Raw genomic sequence first — 23136 nt, 5'->3', positions numbered from 1 at the left:
TGGGGCAACCTCTTATTTGGGACAACTCTTGAAGAACAATAGCAAATTAAGAAAATAGCCAGAATTCCCTTCTTTTACTTGGGACACTATGCCATTTAATTGGGACAGGAGACCATTGCCGAACAGTTTCTAACTCGTGTTGGACACTACGCCACACTTAGAGTAAAACTTTTAAATAGCGAGAGTTGCATGTGTTTCTGTTCAAAAAGCAGTGACTTTTGTCACTGATGGAGAGAAATAAAGCGGTAAGAATTCTGAACTTCGTTCCTCACTGTGGTTTCAGGCATTCAAGCTTGGAGATGCCAGAAAAAGCCAGGAGCGAAAATGAAAGGATTTCACTAATTCAACAGGTTAGGAACTACAAAGAATCATCTTGAATGTTACAATGAATATGAAGATTTGGAGGATACACTCATTGAAAGCATCGTTTGAAGGCAGTCCATTATCAGCACTAGGTGTCTGTGCTGATTTGGTTCATAAACAGTCAATCAAAAGAACACGGCCCTGACAAATAAGTATCTATCAACCACTGCCTTAAATATACCCAGATTCACCAAGCTCTAGCTAAAGCGATGTTTTGGTAGTTCCACAGATATCAACTTGCACTGACAGTGGATAGGCAACCCAAGGTGTTGTGTTACTGAGGTCACTTTGGAGGTTATGATATTCCTGTAATACTTCTGGTCTCTATGATATGAGGTCTGTTTGAATGATATGGGCAGTCAAGGAAACTAGCAACTGTGCTGTCATATATATATTGAGATATAATGCTTGTTCCCAATGTAGAAATGTTAAATTCGTGGAGTTGCCTCGATGAGCTGAATGGCCTAATTCCTCTGCTGTGCCTACAATCTTATAGAGGAACAATAAACCAGTCATGATGGAATGGCGGAGTAGACTCGACTGATTCTGCTCCCATGTCTCAAATACCAGAGGACGTGGGTTTTGGGAAGGTTCATATAGGTCAGCACCACAATGTGGGCCGAATGGCGTGTAGAGTGATGTACTGTTCGAAGTTCGAAGGAAGGATTAAAGGTGGCATGGTACTGTAGTGGTTAGCACAAGGCTTTACAGCCAGATGATCACCGATTGGGGTTCAATCACCGTCTGTAAGAACTTTGTACATTCTCCCTGTGACCACGTGGGTTTCCTCCACCTGCTCCAGCTTCCTCCCACATTCCAAAGATGTCAGGCAGGGTTAGTAAGTTGTGGGTTTGCTGTGTCAGTGCCAGAAGTGTGGCGACACTTGCCCAGAACAATTCTCAATGGTTTGATTTGACGCAAAACAATGCATTTCACTGTATGCTCTGACGTACACGTGACAAAGCTAATCTTTAATCTGAGCCTTTATGAGGTACGTTCTTTTACTCAGACTGTGTTATGAAGCAGATACCATGGCATGAACAGGCAGGAAATGGAGGGATAGAGACAATGAGCAGGCATATGTGCAGTTTAAATTGGGATTATAGCATGAACAGATATCATGGGCCAGAGGGCCTGTCCGTATGATGTATGATCTATGTTACATGTTACTACAACAGAGTAATAATTAAAATTTTATACTGAGTCATGTTAGTAATGGTAGCAGAGCGAAGGGCGCTGAGTAGGCTACGGTCAATTATGGAAAACCCTGAACATCCTCTACATAGCACCATCCAGAGACAGAGAAGCAGTTTCAGCGACAGGTTGCTATCGATGCAATGCTCTCAGACAGGATGAAGAGGTCAATACTCCCCAATGCCATTCGGCTTTACAATTCAACCGCCAGGAGTAAGATATGTTAAAGTGCTGGGGTTAGGACTCAATGTATTTAAGTAAACTACTTAAGAACTTTTTAAAAGCTATTATTAATGCTTTTTGAGAGGGTGATTTTAGATGCATATCATATTTTTACTGAGTTAAGTATTGTATGTAATTAGTTTTGCTACAATAAGTGTATGGGACATTGGAAAAAATGTTGAATTTCCCCTTGGGGATGAATAAAGTATCTATCTATCTATCTATCTATCTATCTATCTATTTGCTGTGAGGGAGCAACAAACTGGGCCCACCAATACGAAATGCATGTGCACTCGAAAACCCGCGCTGAAAGAGAGTGCCTCTCACATATAGGAGGCCCAATTGATTCACCACTTGATTAATCGGCTCGTGAGCACTTGCCACATTCTCACAATCAATCTGATACAGTACAATCTATGTTCTATAATTTGCTTTTCCCAACCAAATCTCTTCGATCCAATTTACTGCTCTGCATTTTTCAAAATGAAGGAACTGGCTGGTATCCTTGGTATGGCCTATACTAAACTATACTCTGATTGCAAAGGACACCAGGACACGTGCTTCTGTCTGCTCACCAAAATAAGGAGATCCCATCTGTGTATGGCAACACAGAATTCTCCCAGCAACTTTCTGATTCCATCACCCTCCCAGATGAAAGGTCGCAACCCAAAATCTCAACTGTTAATTTTCCTCTGTAGATGCCCCTGACCCACTGAGTTCCTGCAGAAGATGGTGTGTTGCTCCAGATTCCGGCATCTACAGTCTCTCTTCCTCACCTTCTCACTCAAGCTCACCCTTCACCACAAATGTCCATGTTGTGGTTGTACTGACTTCCAAGCTCCAGCACAACCCCGTTCCAATTTTTTTGTGTTCACGCTATTATACAGTAAATTGAAACAATAAATACTTTTCTGTAATATTCTTGTGTAGAGAATATAAAAACTGACAAGTTTTTAATTAATTTCTGTGATTCACAAGTTGGGGACATCACCAGCAGGACCAGAATTTAATGACAATCAATAATTGTTCCTCTCTGTTACTCTCTCGTTCCTCTCTTCCTCGGGATGTAATGTTGAGGCTTTATAAAACGTGGGTCAGAGCCCATTTGGAGTATTGTGAGCCGTTTTAGGCCCCATAACTAAGAAAGGATGTGCTGCCATTGGAGAGGGTCCAGAGGAAGTTTGTAAGAATGATCTCTGAAATGAAAAGTTATGAGGAGTGTTGGATAGCCCTGGGCCTGTCTTGCTGGAGTTTGGGTGAATGAGGGAGATCTTATTGAAACCTACTGGATATTGAAAGGCCTAGTTGGAATGGACATGCAGATGATGTTTCCAAAAGTAGGAGAAACCAGGACCAGAGGGAAGAGCAGCAGAATAGAAAGAACGTCCCTTTAGATGAAGAGAAATTTCTTTTGCCAGCAGATGGTGAATCTCTGGAATTCATTGCCATAGATGGCCATGGAGACCAAGTCACTGGGTATATTTAAAGTGGAAGTTAATAGAATTTTGATTAATAATAACATCAAAGATTACAGAGAGAAGCCAGGTGAATGGGATTGAGAGGGATAATAAATCAGCCATGATCGAATGGTGGAGCAGATACAATGGGCCAAATGGCCTAATTCTGCTCCTATGTCTTATGGTCTAAGAAACTGATTCTCAGAGTAGTATATGGTGACATACAATTTATATACACTTTAATAATAGATTCATTTTGAACTTTGTAAAAAGAAAAAATGTCAACCTAGTAAATTTGAAAATTTTGCTGTTCATTTTGTTGATGTGTATCCTACCAGTTTACTACAGGTTCAACCCTTTACATTAGTTGGTCATAATAATCCCAGAAATATTGGCTGGGCAATAGTTAACCTCATTACTGCGGACCTGAAGTCATGAGTTAACTGGTCAAAGAAAGCAAAGCTGACATTCTTTCCTTCATGCATTAGTAACCACATTGGTTATTACAATTCAGCAGGCTCCTGCTCTCCATTCCAGATGTGAGCCTTTTAACTCAAGGATACAGTTGATTAACTAAATTTAAACATCGCAGATGGAATCTGAACTCCTGTCACTTGGTCAGCACAAGTATCTGGTTTGCCAGGCCAATAGTTTACCCACAGTTCTACCATTCCCATGGTTGGCATCTGTACCCTAGAATCAGGAACACCCACGAACCATCATGAGTGATCCTCAGATCTAACAAGCAACCTCGAAGCTTGAGGAACCCAGAATGGTTTGCACTTATTTGCTCTTTTGTCCTGTTTGAACCCAAGTTGCTGGAGGGTTGGAGAAAACTACTTTTAGAAAAGGTGCATCATTGATAGTGAACCCTAAATGCAAACTTATGCATCTAATCAAAATTATATGTAAAGTTAAAAGATGAAGATAAAAGATTAGCTTTATTTGTCACATGTACATTGAAACATACAATGAAATGTGTTGGTTACGTCAAATTAACTCAGCAAGAATTTGTGCTGGGCAGCCCATAAATGTCGCCATGGTTCTGGTGCCAACATATCGCATGCCAACAACTGACTAAACCTAAGCGTACGTCTTTGGAATGTGGGAGAAAACAGGAGCACCCAGAGAGAAAACTGACACTCATGAGGCTTCTGTCAGTCAGCTGTCTAGATATGCAAGCCTGGGCAGTACAACATGGAGTGCAAGCTATTGCCCAAGTAATAAGCTCCCCTCTCCACACATCTGATGAACCTGAAGAAAAGGCAGAGATTGATTCAGTTTGGTACCAGCAGCATCGCAGGAGTTGCCAGGCAATGTTGAACTCAACGTAAGACCGCCTTAGGGACTCTAGCTTCAGATTTTTCCCTCGAGGTTTACTTCTGAAGCCTTCCCCATGAGTGAGTACAGCCACAAGGTAGCAGAGGTTTGAGATCAGAGCTTTTTTTCCTCCTAGATGAGCTGCCAACCACAGCTGACAAGCCCCATCTGCCTGAAGCAACTAGTTTTAAGGCACCAGTAACCTGACTTTGCCCCTTCTCCTGTCCACTGGACTTTGAAGCTAAGCCACACATGAAAGCCAGGAGCTGGACTTGGTCGTCAGAGACTATTTGAGGTACACGACATTGGGGGCATTAAGTAGGTAGTGGGAGCTTATCCACCACCCCCACCCCGGCTATAAACCCACATTATCACAGGGAAAACATACTGTGGTGAACTACATATACCTGTCTGGACACACCCCACTGCTGACTGCTCCTGTGGCTCCTCCCACAGACCCCGGTATAAAGGCGATTGAGGCCTGAGCCCTGCCCTCAGTCTCCAGGATGTAGCAAGGTGGTCAATTGCTGCTTGTTTTTTCTTCCAGTCAATAAAAGCCGATATCTCGCCTCACGTCTCAGAGAGTTATTGATGGTGCATCACATACAAACTCCTTACAGACAGTGATGGGAATCAAAACCCAATTTTACAGCAAGTGTGAACAGTGTTGCATTGTGCTGCCCTAGGCCTCTCTGTGGATATTTTGAAGTGTTACCTGGTGATGCAGGTAGACAAGATGGTAAAGGTGTTTGGCATGCTTGCCTTCATTGGTCATAATGCTGAATACAGGATTTGGGATGTCATGTTCAAAGTTCAAAGTACACTTATTGTAAATTAAACATTACACAGTGATGAGATTTGTCTCCTTACAGGCAGATACAACACAAAGAAATCCAAAACAACCCAGTTCTGGTCACCCTGTTATATGAAGGATGTTACTGAAGTGGAGATGGTGCAAGAAAGATCAACAAAGATGTAACCAGAACTGAGGGGTTTGTGTTATAAGAGGGTGGGACAGGGGATATTTATTAGTGTTGGTCTGCTGAACATTGTGAGCATGCTCTGTTGGCTCTGGAATAGGTGGCGATAGGTAGACCGTAAGTCACAGGAGCAGAATTAGGGAATCTGGCTCATCGAGGCTGCCCTGCCATTCAATCATGGCTGATCCTTTTTTCCCTCCTCGGCCCCAATCTCTAGCCTTCTCGCTGCAACCTTTGATGCCATGTCCAATCAAGAACCTATCAAGCTTTGCCTTAAATATACCCAATGACCTGGTCTATACAGCTGCCTGAGGTAATAAATTCCACAAATTCACCACCCTCCAAATCTCTGTTTTAAATGGACTTCCCTCTATCCTGAGGCAGTGCCTGCTTGTCCTAGACTCCCACCACTGTGGGAAACATCCCTTCCACATCTACTCTGTCCAGGCCTTTCAACATTCAAAAGGTTTCAGTGAGATTCCCCCTCATTGCTGTACAGCCCCAGAGCCATCAAATATTCCTCATATGATAACCCTTTCTTTCCCAGAATCATCCTTGTGAACTTCCCTTGAACCCTCTTCAATGCCAGCATATCTTCTCTTAGATGAGGAGCCCAAAGCTGTTCACAATACTCAAGCTGAGGCCTCACCAGTGCCTTATAAAGCCTCAGCATCACATCCCTGCTCTTGTATTCTAGACCTCTTGAAATGAATGCTAACATTGCATTTGCCTTACTCACCACCAACTTTACCAGAAAATTAACCTTCAAGGTGTTCTGCACAAGGACTCCCAAATCCCTTTGCATCTCAAATTTTTGGATTTTTCTCCCTGTTTAGAAAATAGTCTGCTCATTTAATTCTACTACCAAAGTGCATGACCATGCATTTTCCAACATTGTATTTCATTTGCCTCTCTCTATCTGTTTCCTCAACACTACCTGTCCCTGCAACAATCTTCAAATCATCTGAATACTTCACAACAAAGCCATCCATTCCATCATCTAAATAATTGATACACAGCATAAAAAGAAGCGGTCCCAACAACAAACCCTGTGGAACACCACTAGTTACTGGCTGCCATCAGAAAGGGTCTTTCATTCCCATTCACTGCCTCCTACCTATCAGCCAATGCTCTAACCATGCCAGTAACTTTCCTATTATACCATGGGCTCTTAACCTGATAAACAACTTCATGTGTGGCACTTTGTCAAAGGCTTCTGAAAGTCCAAATATGCAACATCCACTGAATCCCCCTTATCTATCCTATTTGTAATCTCCTCAAAGAATTCCAACAGGTTCATCAGGCAGGATTTTCCCTTAAGGAAATCATGCTGACTTTGTCCTATCTTGGCCTGTGTCACCAAGTACTCCATCACCTCATCCTTAACAATTGACTCCAACATCTTCCCAACCACTGAGGTCAGGCTAACTGGTCTATAATTTCCTCTCTGCCGCCTTCCTCCTTTCTTAAAGAGTGGAGCGACATTTTAAGTTCTCCAGTCCTCTGGCAGCATACCAGAGTCCAATGATTTTGAAGATCATTACTAATGCCCCAACAATCTCTACCGCTACCTCTTTCTGAACCCTAGGGTATAGTTCATCTGGTCTGGCTGGCTTATGTATCTTTAGGTCTTTCAGCTTTTTGAACACCTTCTCCCTTGTAATAGCAACTGCACCCATTTCTCTTCCCTCACATACTTCAATAAATGGCACACTGCTAGTGTCTTCCACAGTGAAGACTGATGCAAAATACTCATTTAGTTCATCTGCCATCTCCTTGTGCCCTGTTATTATTTCACTGGCCTCATTTTCCAGCGGTCCTATATCCACTCTCATCTCTCTTTTTTTTCATACTTGAAAAAGCTTTTACTATCCACTTTGATACTGTTTGCAAGCTTGCTTTTGTGTTTCATCTTTTCCCTCCTAATGATTCTTTTAGTTGCTCTCTGTAGGGTTTTAAAAGCTTCCCAATCATTTGTCTTCCCACTAATTTTTGCTTTGTTGTATGCCCTCTCTTTTGCTTTCACATTAGCTTTGACTTCCATTGTCAGCCATGGTTGTACTATTTTGCCATTTGAGTATTTCTTCATTTGTAGAATATCTATCCTGAACCTTCCTCATTTTTCCCAGAAACTCACGCCATTGCTGCTCTGTTGACATCCCTGCCAGCAGCTCCTTCCAATTTACTTTGGCCACCTCCTCTCTCATAACAATGTAATTTCCCTTACTCCACTGAAATACTGCTTCATCAGACTTTACTTTCTCCCTATCAAATTTCAACTCAATCATATTGTGATCATGGTCTCCTAAGGGTTCTTTTACCTTAAGCTCTCTAATCACCTCCGGTTCAGTACATAACACCCAATCCAGTATAGCTGATCCCCTAGTAGGCTCAACGACAAACTGCTCTAAAAAGTCACCTTGTAGTCATTTAACAACCTCACTCTCTTGAGATCCATTTCCAACCTGATTTTCCCCAATCGAGCTTCAAGTTGAAACCTCCCATGATGATCAAAATATTGCCCTTTTGACATGCCTTTTCCATTTCCTGTGGTAATTTGTTGTCCATAACCCAGCTACTGTTGGGAGGCCTGTATACAACTGCCATCAGGGTTCTTTTCCCCTTGTAGCTTCTTAATTCAACCCACAAGGATTCAACATCGTCCAATCCTATGTTGCATCTTTCAACTGAATTGATACCATTCTTTGCCAACAGAACCACACCACCCCCTCTGCCTACCTTCCTATCCCTCCAATACAATGCGTAACCTTGCACATTTAGCTCCCAACTGCAATCATCCTTCAGCCACGATCCAGTGATGGCAACAGCATACCTGACAATCTATAATAGTGCAACAAGATCATCCACCTTATTTTTTATACTCTGTGCATTGAGATATAACACTTTGAGTGCTGTGTTTGCTACCCTTTTTGATTCTGCATCCCTAATGCACTGATACTCACCCTGCTGGCTGCAATTATGTCCTATCATCTGCCTGTCCTTCCTGACAGTCTGACTGCATGCTATCTTTGCTTTTTTACCATCTGTCCTATCTTGATTCCCTTCACTCCAGTTCCCACCCCCCTGCCAAATTAGTTTAAATCCTCCCCAACAGCTCTAACAAACCTGCCCGTGAGAATATTGGTTCCCCTCGGGTGCAGGTGCAACCCGTCACTTTTGGACAGGTCGTACTTCCTCGAGAAGCGATCCCAATGATCCAAGAACCTGAAGCCCTGCCCCCTGCACCAGATTCTCAGCCACACATTTATCTGCCAAATCATCCCATTTCTACTATCACTGCCGCGTGGCACAGGCAGCAATCCAGAAATTACTACCCCGGAAGTTCAGACAAGTTGGGCCAAAAGGCCTGTTTCAGGGCTGTATGACTCCATGACTATGGACTGTAACATAGAGAGGCTTTGTGTGCTGTGGTAAAGATTAAACTCAAACCCATAATGAGAAGGGGCCGATTGATTTTAAAAGGCCTTCCTGCTTTCTGTTAGACAATGGCCTGTGCACTCACCTCTGCAGCAGAGAGAACAATGTGAAAGAAGCCCTAGGCTGACTGAAAGCACTTACAGGATGCTTGGCCGACAGCCTCCCACTGACAGTGCCAGTCTGATTCCACGTAGGGGACACAAAACCCTGTGTAAGAAAGATAAGAAAATATATCCATTAGGGAAAGAACATGCCACCTGATGAGACACTGAACAATAAAAAGAAGCAGAGGGAAAACACTGCAGGTAGTGGAAACCTGGGGAGGGGAGTTCACTCAGGGTAAAAATGGGTTAACAGATGAATTCATCAGGGTCCCTCGCCATCCAGGACATTCCGTCTTCTCATCAGGTAGGAGGTACAGGAGCCTGAAGACCCATACTCAACATTTTAGGAACAGTTTCTTCCCCTCCGCCATCAGATTTCTGAACCCATGAACACTAATCCTCTTTCGCACTATTTATTTTGATTTTGTAATTTTTTTATATCTTGCACTGCCATAAAACAACTACTTTCATAACGTGTCATTGACAGTAAACCTTATTCTGATTCTGAGTTCATTCCTAAATATTAGCTACTTAATGACAGTGCAGACTCAAGGCCCTGCTTTGATATCATTTTGTTTTTTGCATCAGCTCCACCATCCCTGTTATATGGATGTTGGTGAACATAGACAATAGAACTTAACAGTAGAGCACAGGACAGACCATTCGGCCCACAGTGTTGTACTGACATTTCAATCTACTCCAAGATCAATCTAACCTTTCCAACCCACATAGCCTTCCTATCCAACAGTCTCTTAAACTTTCCCTAATGTATCTGTCTGTATAGGGTAATGTAATTGGTGGAAATGTATATAATTCACAACCACCAACATTGAGTTGGGGTTTCACTTTAAGAAGCTGGTCTGATGTGATGCCGATCATTACCTGATCCCACACATCCAGGACTTTTCTGCACGTTTAGCCAGGAAGTTAATTTTTTCTAAAGTCGATCTAGTTAGAGGCTACCATCAGGTACCTGTATACTCGAGGGACATTCCCAAAACAGCTGTGATAACCCTGTTAGGTCTGTTTGAGTTTCTGTGTATGCCGTGTGGCCTGAAAAATACAGCAGAGACTTTCCAATGGCGTTCTCAGCCATCGCATTTCTGCAGAAGGTGTGAACCCTTCCCATCAAAAGTAGCCAGTATTATGGATTTCCTACTGTCCTGCACTACAAAAAACTACAGGAGTATTTAGGCATGGTGAATTTATATCACCGCTTCCTTCCACGAGCTGCTGAACTTATGGTCCCCCTGTATGGTGTGCTTAAAAGCAATACCCCTAATCAAGTGCTTGACTGGTCAGCGGACATCACCAGGGCATTTGATGATACCAAACAAGCTCTTTCTAACACAAACCTACTGGTGCACCCACTCCTCATAGCCATTACCACTGAAACCTTGGACCATACTGTGGGTGCTGTGCACGAAGTCGTACGTCTTCTTCAGCCGACAGTTCCATCCCACCGAAAACAAGTACAGCTGTAACGGCTGTCCACCATTTTTGTTTTCTTCTCGAGGGGTCGCCATTTCATAGAGTTCATTGACCACAAACCGCTCCTTCAAGCGATGGCCAAAATATCAGACCCATGGCCTGCATGGCAGTAATGCCACCTGACCCACATATCCAAGTTCACAACTGATAAATCATATATGAAGGGGAAAAATAATGCCGTAGTGGATTGCTTCTCATGGCCAGACACTGAGGCCATTCACAAAGGGGTTGACAATGTTGCCTTGGGCACCAACCACATTACTGACCCCGAAGTCCAGGCTTACTGAACAGCAATCACGGGCCTGCAATTAGCTGACATTAAGTTCAGGAAATCTGGGATTTCTGTCCTGTGCAATGTCTCAACTGGTCATCTTTGCCCAATTATGTCCGCAAAGCGGAGGTAGACTGTTTTTAACTTCATACATGGCCTCTTGCAACCAGGACAGAAGGCCTCACAGAAACTGGTTGCACTTAAGTTTGTGTGGCACAGCCTTGGAAAGGATGTGCTTGATTGGAATCAGTCTGTGTGTGGAGAGCCAGAGAACAAAAGTTAACCATCACATCCAGGCACTACTGGCACCTTCTGAAGCCCCTGAGTGACAGTTTGGCCATGTCAATGTGGAATTTCTTGGTCCCTTCCCCCTCCCACACTTTCTTACCATGGTGGACCATATCACCAGGTGGCCAGAGGTCATCCCTCTAGCCTCGACAATGGCTGTAGACATAGCTCAGGCATTCATCAGCACACGATTGCTGGGTTTGGCACCCCATCCGATATTTCCCCTGACTGTAGCCCCCAACCCTATCAGACTTCAAGGCTGCAATGGCCCAAAACCTCAACTTTAAGCTAGATCACACCACAGCATATCACCTGCAGTCCAATGGCCTATGTAAGCAGTTTCACTGTCCCTTAAAGACTGCACTGAGGGCTTCCCTGTGTTACATACCCGTGACACGTGACAGTGGTGTACTTGTCACGTGACAGGTGTTGAAGCTATACTGGACTTGAGGTAATGGTCTTGTTATGGTGGAGTGACGTCATTTTCCCGCCAGTAGAGGTCATGTGACAGGTTTTTTTTACAGGGTATAAAAGGAGGACCCCTCCCTGTGAGGAGGGGCAGTTTGTGGCTGGATTTGCCATGTTGACTTCATGCCACTGCGTGATTTAATGTTATGACGCAGTGTGGTTGAAAAATTGAGTTTTATTTAATGCCTAAAGTTTAAAAGGTCATTGCCAGCAGTTTCTTTATAATACTGCTAGTTGAGAATTAGTGGAGAGTGGAGATCGGAATTCGGGAGTTAAAAGATCGAGGAAAGTCGATTTTGACGGTGAAACAGGTTCGACCTTGTTTGATCCTCATTCGGAAGGAATTCGTTGACTGTGCCCGTGTTAATCCCTATGAATAGCAGAAAGGATTGGGAACAGTTTTGTAAAGGAAAGGTCAGTGCCTTTAAGCCATTACATTTCATCTTCGTATATTCTTCATGGGAAAAGTTCGATTTGGAATCGCGGCGACACGACGTGAAAGAAAATTTAAATCGTCTTAAAAAGTCTCTCCCTTAAATGGACTGTAAGCATTTTGAACTTTTGCAATACTACTTTGAAGAACTGTTTTTGCAACATCGCTTTAAGAACTGTTTAAGCTTCCTTGCTTCAAGAACTGTTTAAGCTGCCGCACAGCAGCTGATTTCCAGTTACGTGAGTGGTTTGTTTACTTTTGGGGGTTTGTTTTTCAGTGTTTAATAAACGTGTTATTTGTTATAAAAACCCCTGCCTCGCTCATATATTTATTGTTGCTTGAATCCGTAACATAAATATGGGGGTTGCGTCCAAGATGAATCATTTGAGTTTAAATGCGTGTTAAATTTTGAATCGGTGTTTTGGAAAAGGGGAATACTCGATTCTTTTGTTTGATTGGCTTGTGAGTGGTATTCCGCAACAATGAATATTGATGAGTTTCTGGCTTCACCAGACGCGGAGTTGATAGCGAAGGCGAAAAAAACTGAGATGTCTGAGATAGCTAGTAGATCGCAACTTAAAGGTATTTTGAAGACTACATCAAAGGCTCTAATACAAAGAAAAATTGTGTCACACTATGTGGATTCGGGTGATTTTGATGAATCGATTTTAGAGTCATTTCCAATAAGTAATATAGAGATGCAGTTGCAAATCGAACAAATGAAGTTGGAAGAAAGTAAAGCAGAATTGGAGCGTTGTAGGTTAGAAGCTGATCAGAAAAAAAAAGTAATTTGAAAGAGCGATGATGGAATTAAGGTCTGGGAATCAGTCTTCTGGTTCTAAAAAACCGTTTGTTGCTAGTCAAGAAATTAAATTGGTCCCTCCATTTAGTGAAACAGAAGTGGAAAGATATTTCCAACATTTTGAAATAATTGCTCAGATTTCAGAGTGGCCAAAAGATAAATGGTCAGTGTTGTTACAAAGTGTAATTAAAGGCAAAGCACAACAAGTTTATACAGCTTAACTGCTGAGCAAGCACTTGATTATGATATTGTGAAAAAGCATATTTTAAAAGCATATGAATTGGTCCCAGAAGCGTATACAGAAAGATTCAGAAGTTTGAAGAAGTCTGTGGAAAAAACTTATGTGGAATTTGCCTATGATAAAGCTGTGTTTTGACAGATGGTTTTCTTCTAAAAATGTAAATGGGGACTATGATACATTGAAAGAGCTGATTTTAATGGAGGAATTTAAAAGAAGCATCTCCGTTGAAGTAAGGACCTACTTAAATGAGAAGGATACTGATACATTGCAGGACTCTGCTAGATTAGCTGATGAGTATGTTTTGATCCATAAGAATAAATTTCCTCAGGGCAGAATTTTTAAGAGGAAAAATAACACAGAGACTCAAGGTAAATCAGAAATTAAATCAGAAGTTAATGAGAAAGGTAAGGAGGAAGGAAAACCTGTGAAGGAAAGACAGTTTGGTCTTATTTGTAACTATTGTAAGAAACCTGGCCATGTAATAGCTAACTGTTTCAGATTGAAAAAGAAAGAGAAGGAAGCAGTTCCAGATGCTTGTGTGCAACATACTGAAGCACCTGTAAAATTACAGGGTTTGATAAACACAAATGAGGTTTTGTTAGAGTCTGACCAAGTTAAAAAGGGATATGATCATTTTATAACTGAAGGGTTTGTATCCTTGAAAGAAGGATCTACTCTGGTGCCAATAAAAATCCTTAGGGATACTGGAGCTTCTCAATCACTGATGTTAGACAGTGTATTGAAGTTTAATGAAGAGTCTGATACTGTTGAGGTAAATTATATAAGAGGTGTTGGGAGTGATTTTATGCCTGTACATTTGCATAAAGTAAATTTAAAGTCAGGGTTAGTTACAGGATTTGTTAAAGTAGGATTACAGCATAGCTTACCTGTGAAGGATATTTCTTTATTGTTAGGTAATGACTTGGCAGGTGGACAAGTTTTTCCTGAAGTGCATTTGACAATGGAGTCAGAGGAACCAGAGATGAATTCTAACACAAATTCTTCCTGTGTTGTGACTAGAGCTATGGCTAAAAAGATTGATGCGCAGAATGAGGTTGTTACTCATGACTGTTCAACTCAGGATTCGAGTTTTGAGGATGTGTCAGAGACTTTCTTACCTTCGTTGTTTGAACAAGATTCTTGGAGTAAGTCTGACTATGAAGATTTATCTCTGTCTCGGAAGGAGATGATAGCAGAGCAGAATAGAGACCCTGAGATTATAAAATTAAGAGAACAAGCTCTACTAGATAGTGAAATTGAGTAGGATATTACTTGGAAAAAGGAGTATTGATGAGGAAGTGGAGATCACCTACAATTCCTGCAAGTGAGGAATGGAATATTGTTTACCAGGTAGTTGTCCCTATAGTTTATCGAAATGAGATTTTGACTTTAGCTCATAGTGTGCCTTTAGGTGGACATCAAGGGGTAAGGAAAACTGTGGACAAGATTTTAAAACATTTTTACTGGCCTGGTCTAAGAAAAGATGTGGCGATGTTTTGTAAAACGTGCCATGCTTGTCAAATTGTGGGTAAACCAAATCAAGTTACACCAGTGGCTCCATTACAACCTATTCCAGCATTTGGTAACCATTTTCTAAAGTTATTATAGATTGTGTTGGTCCATTACCAAAGACAAAAACTGGTTATCAGTACTTGTTGACTATCATGTGTACTTCGTCTAGGTTTCCAGAGGCAGTACCACTTAGGAATATAAAAGCTAAAACTGTGACAAGGGCTCTTATAAAATTCTTTACTTATTTTGGATTACCTAAGGAAATACAGACTGATCAAGGCAGTAATTTTATGTCTGGATTGTTTCAACAGATAGTTTATAAATTGGGAGCTAAGCAATTCACTTCGTCTGCATACCATCCAGAATCGCAAGGTGCCTTGGAGAGGTTTCATTCTACCCTCAAGAATATGATTAGGACATATTGTGTGGAAAATGAAAGTGATTGGGATGAGGGTATAAACTTACTTTTATTTGCAGTAAGGGAATCGGTACAAGAATCTTTAGGTTTCAGTCCGTTTGAACTTGTATTTGGGCATAGAGTTAGAGGACCTTTAGCTTTATTAAAAGAACAGTGGATTAGTAAGGAAATACACACTAATTTGTTGGACTATGTTTTGAAATTTAAGGACAGGTTACATAAAGCTTGTAGCTTAGCCAAGGAAAATTTTAAATTGGCTCAGGAGAAAATGAAAACTTGGTATGATAAAGAAGCTAGGATGAGGATGTTTAAGTATGGAGATAAGGTGTTGGTTCTTTTCCCAGTGCAAACGAATCCTTTACTAGCTAGATTTCATGGTCCTTATGAAATTGTGACTAAAATCAATGATGTGGATTACGTGATAAAAACTCCAGATCGTAGAAGGTCAACACAACTTTGGCATATAAATATGATCAAACCGTATTTTGAGAAACAATCTGATACTGTTCTGTTGTGGTTAATGATAATGAGTTTGATTTAACTAGGAACATGATAGATGATTCATCTGAATTTCATTCTAAATCCAACATTGTTTCTGTTAGGTTACCAAATTCAACCATTCTGGAAAATATTGATGAGAAATTAGCACATTTACAGCTGGAGCAGAAACAGCAGATGAAGAAATTAATTTTTAAATATAAGGATTTGTTTCCAGATGTTCCAAGAAGGACTACTATAGTTTCACATGATGTAGATGTTGGAGATGCCAAACCTATTAAACAACACCCATATAGGATGAACATAAAAAAATGTGAACTTGCTGAGAAAGAAATTAAATATATGTTAGAGAATAATATTATTAAACCTTCTAACTCAAATTGGAGTTCACCCTGTGTTATGGTGCCAAAACTAGATGGTAGTATTAGGTTTTGTACGGACTATAGGAAGGTGAATTCTGTAACGAAAACAGATGCATATCCAATTCCTAGAGTAGATGATTGTTTAGATAAAGTTGGAAAAGCAAAGTTTCTTACAAAGATTGATTTATTGAAAGGGTATTGGGGTGTTCCATTAACTAACCTTTTGCAGAAGAATGTGAAGTTTGTGTGGACAGTGCCTTGTCAAGAAGCATTTGAAAAGTTGAAAACAATGATATGTCAACAACCTGTGCTCAAGGCACCTGATTTTGAAAAACCTTTTTCATTAGCTGTAGATGCTAGTGATGAGGCTGCAGGAGCAGTATTAATGCAAAGGAATGAGGGTGATGAGGTTGATCATCCAGTAGCTTACTTTTCTAGGAAATTTAATAAGCATCAAAGAAACTATTTGACAATAGAGAAGGAATTGTTATCTCTTGTTTTAGCTTTGGAATATTTTGAGGTATATGTTGGTACAACTCAGAAACCATTTATTGTTTACACTGATCATAATCCGTTAGTTTTTCTAAGTAAAATGAAAAACAAAAACAGGTTATTAAATTGGAGTTTGATGTTACAAGAGTACAATATTGTGATAACTCATATTAAAGGTAAAGATAATGTGGTTGCTGATTGTCTATCTCGATGATGAATGTACAATGTAATTTTTTTATGGAGTGGTTTTTTTTACAATTGTAACATTCCTACTGTATTGTGAATTCTAAGATGTTATATGATGATACTATGTATATTGTGTATGTTATAATATTTATACATTTGTTTTTCTTGTAAATAATTGTTAAAATTTTTGTTCTTGACAGAAAAAATTTTTTTTTGGAGGGAGGTGTTACGTACCCGTGACACGTGACAGTGGTGTACTTGTCACGTGACAGGTGTTGAAGCTATACTGGACTTGAGGTAATGGTCTTGTTATGGTGGAGTGATGTCATTTTCCCACCAGTAGAGGTCATGTGACAGGTTTTTTTTACAGGGTATAAAAGGAGGACCCCTCCCTGTGAGGAGGGGCAGTTCATGGCTGGATTTGCCATGTTGACTTCATGCCACTGCGTGATTTAATGTTATGATGCAGTGTGGTTGAAAAATGGAGTTTTATTTAATGCTTAAAGTTTAAAAGATCATTGCCAGCAGTTTCTTTATAATACTGCTAGTTGAGAATTAGTGGAGAGTGAAGATCAGAGTTCGGGAGTTAAAAGATTGAGGTAAGTCGATTTTGACGGTGAAACAGGTTCGACCTTGTTTGATCCTCATTCGGAAGGAATTCGTTGACTGTGCCCATGTTAATCCCTATGAATAGCAGAAAGGATTGGGAACAGTTTTGTAAAGGAAAGGTCAGTGCCTTTAAGCCATTACATTTCATCTTCGTATATTCTTCATGGGAAAAGTTCGATTTGGAATCGCGGCAACACGACGTGAAAGAGAATTTAAATCGTCTTAAAAAGTCTCTCCCTTAAATGGACTGTAAGCATTTTGAACTTTTGCAATACTACTTTGAAGAACTGTTTTTGCAACATCGCTTTAAGAACTGGTTAAGCTTCCTTGCTTCAAGAACTGTTTAAGCTGCCGCACAGCAGCTGATTTCCGGTTACGTGAGTGGTTTGTTTACTTTTGGGGGTTTGTTTTTCAGTGTTTAATAAACATATTATATGTTATAAAAATAACCCGGCCCTCAGTCTCCAGGACATAGTATGGTGGTCAACTACTGCTTGTTCTTTCTTCCAGTCAATAAAAGCCGATATCTCACCTTCACGTCTCAGAGAGAGTTATTGATGGTGCATCAATGGCTCAGAACAGCTCCAAAAGAGGACCTGCAGTTGTCCATGGCAGAGTTGGTATACAGGCAGCCAATACAAGTGCTAGGTGATTTGACTCCTGATGCCATGACTGGCAGGTCAGCCTCTCAACAGTGTTCCACCCTACTCAGTAAATTCAAATCCTTTACAGCTATTTATCAAGCAGTAGTAAATCAAGGCAACTGGACTTGCTGTGTTGTCCAGAAGCCACTTCACCACTCATCCAAGAGGCTTCTTCAGTTCTGATCCACCATGGGTAGTTTTCTGGCTTATAAACTCAGTGGTTGTTTAAAGGTATAGCAATCACATGAGGATCGTTTAGAGTCGTTGAGGTAATGAGAGAGTCATTAGTCTTATATTTGCATGAATGGAGGTGTGAACTGTTGTGGAGATGCTGGGGTAAAGATGTTAGGACTATGTTGTAAGTAGTTGATGGGAGGCGTTGTACCCCACTCCCTCTGTTCAGGGATGGGTTTTCCAGTTTGACAAACATGGCTTCTTTAACCCCTCTTTCAAACCACCTGTCCTCCCTGTCCAAAAAGGCAACATTGTTATCATCAAAGGAGTGTCTACAGTTTGGGATGGGGAGAAAAGACTTTTATCACAGATAAGAGGGGTAAACCTGAACATATTTTGGTATATTACCTTAAACTGGCTCACCAAGATTTGGAGGATTCTGCTACCATGCCCCTGGCATCACAACGTGACCATGAGCGTGTCAGTACACCTCTGTCGAGCCAGATGCACCTTCAGTAACTCCACCATGGAACACAGGACCTGAGCCGGGTGACTCCTCCGAGCTCCGGACAATGCTGGTTTTAGTGAATTCTGCGAAGAGGGTCTGGAGGATAATGTAATTGGTGGAAACGTACAGAATTCACAGCCACTGACATTGAGTTGGGGTTTCACTTTAAGAGGCTGATCTAATGTGATGATGTAATTACACGAAGTACTTTTAGCACATTTTGTGTTGGTTTTTTTGTGTTCAATAAATGAGCTGCTACGGATTTTTCTTAAACATAAAATCTCTCCACCATTTTCTTTGTGAAAACCTACACTTCTACCACCACTCCTGTCAGTGAGTTCCATGTACTCACCACTCTCTGTGTAAAAAGCTTACCTCTGACAGATCCCCTATACCTTCCTACAATATCCTTAAAATTATACACTCTCATATTTCCACTCTGGGAAAAAGGTGCTGGCTGTCCAATCCAACCTGTGCCTCTTATTATCTTATACATACATCTCTATCAAGTCACCTCTGTAATATCCATGTGGTCCAATTTCTATCCATAATAAACAGAGTAGAATTAGGCCATTTGGCCCATTCTATCATGACTGACTTACTTCCCCCTCACCCCTATTCTTCTGCCCTCTCCCCATAACCTTTGTCACCCTTATTAATCAAGAACCTATCAACTTCTGCTTTAAATATACTCAATGGTTTGACATCTGTGACAATGAGTTCCACAGGTTCATTATCCTCTAGGAATAGTCTTTATATTTTAAATAGTTATAATTATTTTTAAAATATAAATAGTTTCTTTTTATTTTAATTTTTTAAACGTTTGACCTTTTGGCACTAAACCAAACCTTTAGATATCAACACATAACCCTCACTGAGGGTACACATCCAAAACAATGGGAGTTGCGTCAAGGTGCCTACTTAGGCCTTGTTGTGGATGCACGGGAGATACCAGGTCACCAGGGTTACTTGCTTCACAGCAGAGAAAGGAAATTATTCACAATTTATTGTTTTATTTCATTTAGAGATACAGCACGGTAACAGACCCTTCATGGCCAATGAGTCCACACTGCCAATTATACCCATTGTGACCAATTAACCTGCTAACTTGTACATCTTTGGAATGTGAGAGGGAACTGGAGGAAACCCATGCAGTCGTAGGGAGACTGTACGACACCTTACAGGCAGCGGCAGAATTAAACAACTGGTTGCTGGCGTAATTGCATTACTTAACTGTTACGCTACTATGCTGCCCCTTGTATACAATAAAGGAAAGGATGTTATAAATCGCAAGTAGTTTTGGTAAGACTCAATAAGGCAGGTGTTTTGTAACTGCAGATTGAAGATAATTGACAAAGGGGAGATGAGGAAGGTCTACAATTGTTATCAGTTGAAGTGCAGTGCTTTAAATAGTGGAAGCAGATTCAATAGTAACTTTCAAAAAGGAATTGGACATGTACGAAAGGAAAACAAAAATGGAACAGAAGACTGAATCTACTAGACTGCCCTCTCCACAAAGAGATGGAGACACAAGACATGCTGCAATCTGAAACAGGGGCTTGACCTAAAATGTCTACCATCTCTCTGCCTTCACAGATGCTGCCTGATGCACTGAGATCCTGCAGAAGTTTGTTTCAAGTCAAATCAAGGTGAGTTTATTGTCATGTGCACAAATATAGGGGGGCACGGAAACGGAAACAGATTGGTTACAACAGCGTTACAGACAACACACAACATCAATCGTACATAATTTATGAGTGAAGAAAGAAAAGGCAGTGCAAAACAAAACTTAGTTCTAATTAACTACACTCAGAGACTAGACCGTGCAGAAGGTGGTCCGTAGTGTTCTGTCACTGAGGCAGGGTTAATGTTAAACAGGTCAGTTGAAGAATCTGATGGTTATAGGAATTAGCTGTTCCCGAGCCTGGTGGTGTGGGACTTCAGGCTTCTGTACCTCCTGCTTCATGGTGGCAGAGAGAAGGGGGCAGGGCCCTGATGGTGGGCATCATTCTTGAGGCAAAGTCTTCTTCAGTTGCGAGCAATGGTAAGATTTTTTGCCCGCTGCAATGAATCTAGCATAGCTACAACTTTCTTTATGGTACCTTTGGATTTTCAAATTGGCTCAAAACCTGGGCTTAGGATGTCAGTGTGATGCACATTCTGGCTACTTGGCTGCAGTTCTAAGAAACCAAAGTACCTACATTCTCCAACCTGTACTGAGCCAGCAGGGCGCAGGACTGCACGGTTGTCATCTCGGGCCACACTGCCACCCAGTGAGCCCTTAAGGAAATACATGCATAGAGTTGAAGTGAGGACAGCTGTCACATTTTTCTCCTTGGTTGAATGTACTGTGGTGGCAGAGTCAGAAGAGATTAGGGAGGTGAAGAGAACACACAGGATGCGGAGGACAGAGGAGAATAGAGCATGGGTGGGGGTTAGGAGAGCGGAGAAGAATGGGGTTAGCAATTGGAGTAACACTATTACAGCACCAGTGACTCCGATTCAATTCCGGCATTGTCTGCACGGAGTTTGTACATTCCTCCTGTTCCCCCAGTTTCCTCCCACAGTCCAAGGACGAATCAGTTAGTAAGCTAACTGGTCTCATGAGTGTAATTGGGCTGCACAGGCTCATTGGGCCGGAAGGACCTTTTACTGTGTTCCTAAATAAAATTAAAAATATAAAATTAAAAAAGAGAGTAAAGGATTTTGCAGTGACTGGGACGGAGCAAAGGTCCATGGTAGAGAGGACAATGGAGAGGATGTGCAGTAGATGGGAGACCAGAGATGATGGGAGAGCAGAGAGATTAGAGAAGTAAGGAGAAAAGAAAAGGATGTGAGAGAAAAGAAGAGAGAAGAGAGTAGAGAGGATAGAACACAGAGAGTATGGCAGATAGACGGATAGTAGAGAAAATGTAAAGAGGATGGGAGGAAGAACAGAAGGAATAAGATGGGAAGAAAGACAACAGTGGAGTGTTTGGGAATGAAGGAGAATGGACAAGAATGGAGAAGGGGGTGAGAGAGAGGGGAGGGGAGGACCAACAAGGAGTGAGAGGAAAGCCAGAAAGGCATGAGGCAAGATTGGAGAGGAGGAAAGGGGAAGAGAAAGAAGAACAGGAGAAGTAGGGCAGAATGGAGAATATGGGAAAGGACATTGACTATGTAAAAAATAAGGGACAGTGAACAGCAGGTTGGTGAGGAGACAGGAAAGAATTGGGAGCATGTACAGAGCAGAGAATGGGGAGGAAGGGAAACTTGGGACAAGAAAATGTTGGGAGAGGTGGGGAAGAAATAAAAGATGGAACATTATATCCAAATCTTAAATATTTTGTTTATATTTTCTGGAATCCAATGCCATCAGTGTGCCAGCTCATGTCTATCAGATGCATCTAAAATAATTTACCTTCCTCATGCAGGACAGAAGGCCATCGATGTATGTTGATTTGATCTTATGAATCTGAAAAACAAATTAAATCTGTGCAGGTTACAAGGTGCATGATGGAATGGGCTATTTTTATTCTTCACTCTGATTGAAGAATGCTGGATAAGTCCCTCATCTGGCATTCCTCACTCACTAGATTGTCTAACCCTCCAGTATTATTATGGAGTAAAGCTCATTCTCCCAGACTCCACAAGAAGTGAATCCCAGAGAAGTTAGTAAAATCAATATAACCAAATTTTGGACACAGCGAAAAATACATGGCCTTTATTATACCTGCATGGTGAATTTCTATCCCAGTCCTAATTCAACAGGTCCCATACCACATGGAGAAGCACCAATGAACCCATTTTGATGCTGAGAATCCGGGGGTTCCTGGTGAGATAATAGGAGTGTAAATCAGTCAGAATGAGAATCTAACAAGTCCTGGAATGGACAAAACCTTCAGCGGCAATCATAACATGTAGAGAACATAGACTAGTATAATGCCATTACAGTGCCCGTGATCCAGGTTCAATTCCCGCCTCTCTGTGTATGGAGTTTGTACAGTGAACCCATGATCTGGTTTTCATCTGGGTGTTCTGATTTCTTCCCACATTTCAAGCTGTACGGGTTGAGGTTAGTAGATTACGGGCATGCTGTGTTGGCACCGGAAGCGTGCAACTCCTCTGGGCTGCCCCCAGCACATCCTCAGACTGTGTTGGTTATTGACACAGATTTCACTGTTCGATTTGATGTTTCAATGTGTGATCTTTCTTTATAATCGGAGCAGATCTCTGTCATATAGGCACCAACGTGGCAGCGAGATCAATGAACGTTTGCATTGTAGCAAGAAAGCTGTTGCAGGACAGTGCTGTGCAAATAACTCCAGTTAGGCAGGTCTACACCCCCATCCCTCTAAAGATTACCGTTTTTGGTCACGTTTACATCCAAACATACAGTGAAAAGCATCATTTGCTTCCAATCAAATCAAATCAATGAGGTTGTGCTGGGCAGCCTGCAAGTGTCACCATGTTTCTAGCACCAACATTGCATGTTCACAATATACTAATCTTAACCGAATGTCCTTGGATTGTGGGAGGAAACCAGAACACCTGGATGAAACCCATGCAGTCATGAGAGAATGTACAAACTCCTTACAGACAGTTGCAGGAATCGTGGCCCAAGATTTTAACTGTTTATTCCCCTCCATAGATGCTACCTGACCTATTGAGTTTGTTGATCA

The 23136-nt window shown here is 41.4% G+C and overlaps 1 protein-coding gene across 1 annotated transcript in view; it reads right to left on the bottom strand.

The window, feature by feature from the left end:
* Nucleotides 1-23136, bottom strand: part of poln (polymerase (DNA directed) nu) — a 293465-nt gene that overhangs the window by 216011 nt on the left and 54318 nt on the right. The window contains exons 8-9 of the mRNA XM_073047757.1: nucleotides 21876-21929; nucleotides 9116-9181 (exon numbers count right to left, since the gene is read on the bottom strand). Of these exons, the coding sequence (XP_072903858.1) occupies nucleotides 9116-9181; nucleotides 21876-21929 (120 nt within the window). The remainder of the gene's footprint in view (nucleotides 1-9115; nucleotides 9182-21875; nucleotides 21930-23136) is intronic.

This window comes from Hemitrygon akajei, chromosome 6 (assembly GCF_048418815.1).
Source record: "Hemitrygon akajei chromosome 6, sHemAka1.3, whole genome shotgun sequence".
NCBI classification, from domain to species: Eukaryota; Metazoa; Chordata; class Chondrichthyes; order Myliobatiformes; family Dasyatidae; genus Hemitrygon; species Hemitrygon akajei.
The sequence above is the reverse complement of the archived record's forward strand: the minus strand, read 5'-3'. Positions and strand labels throughout refer to the sequence as shown.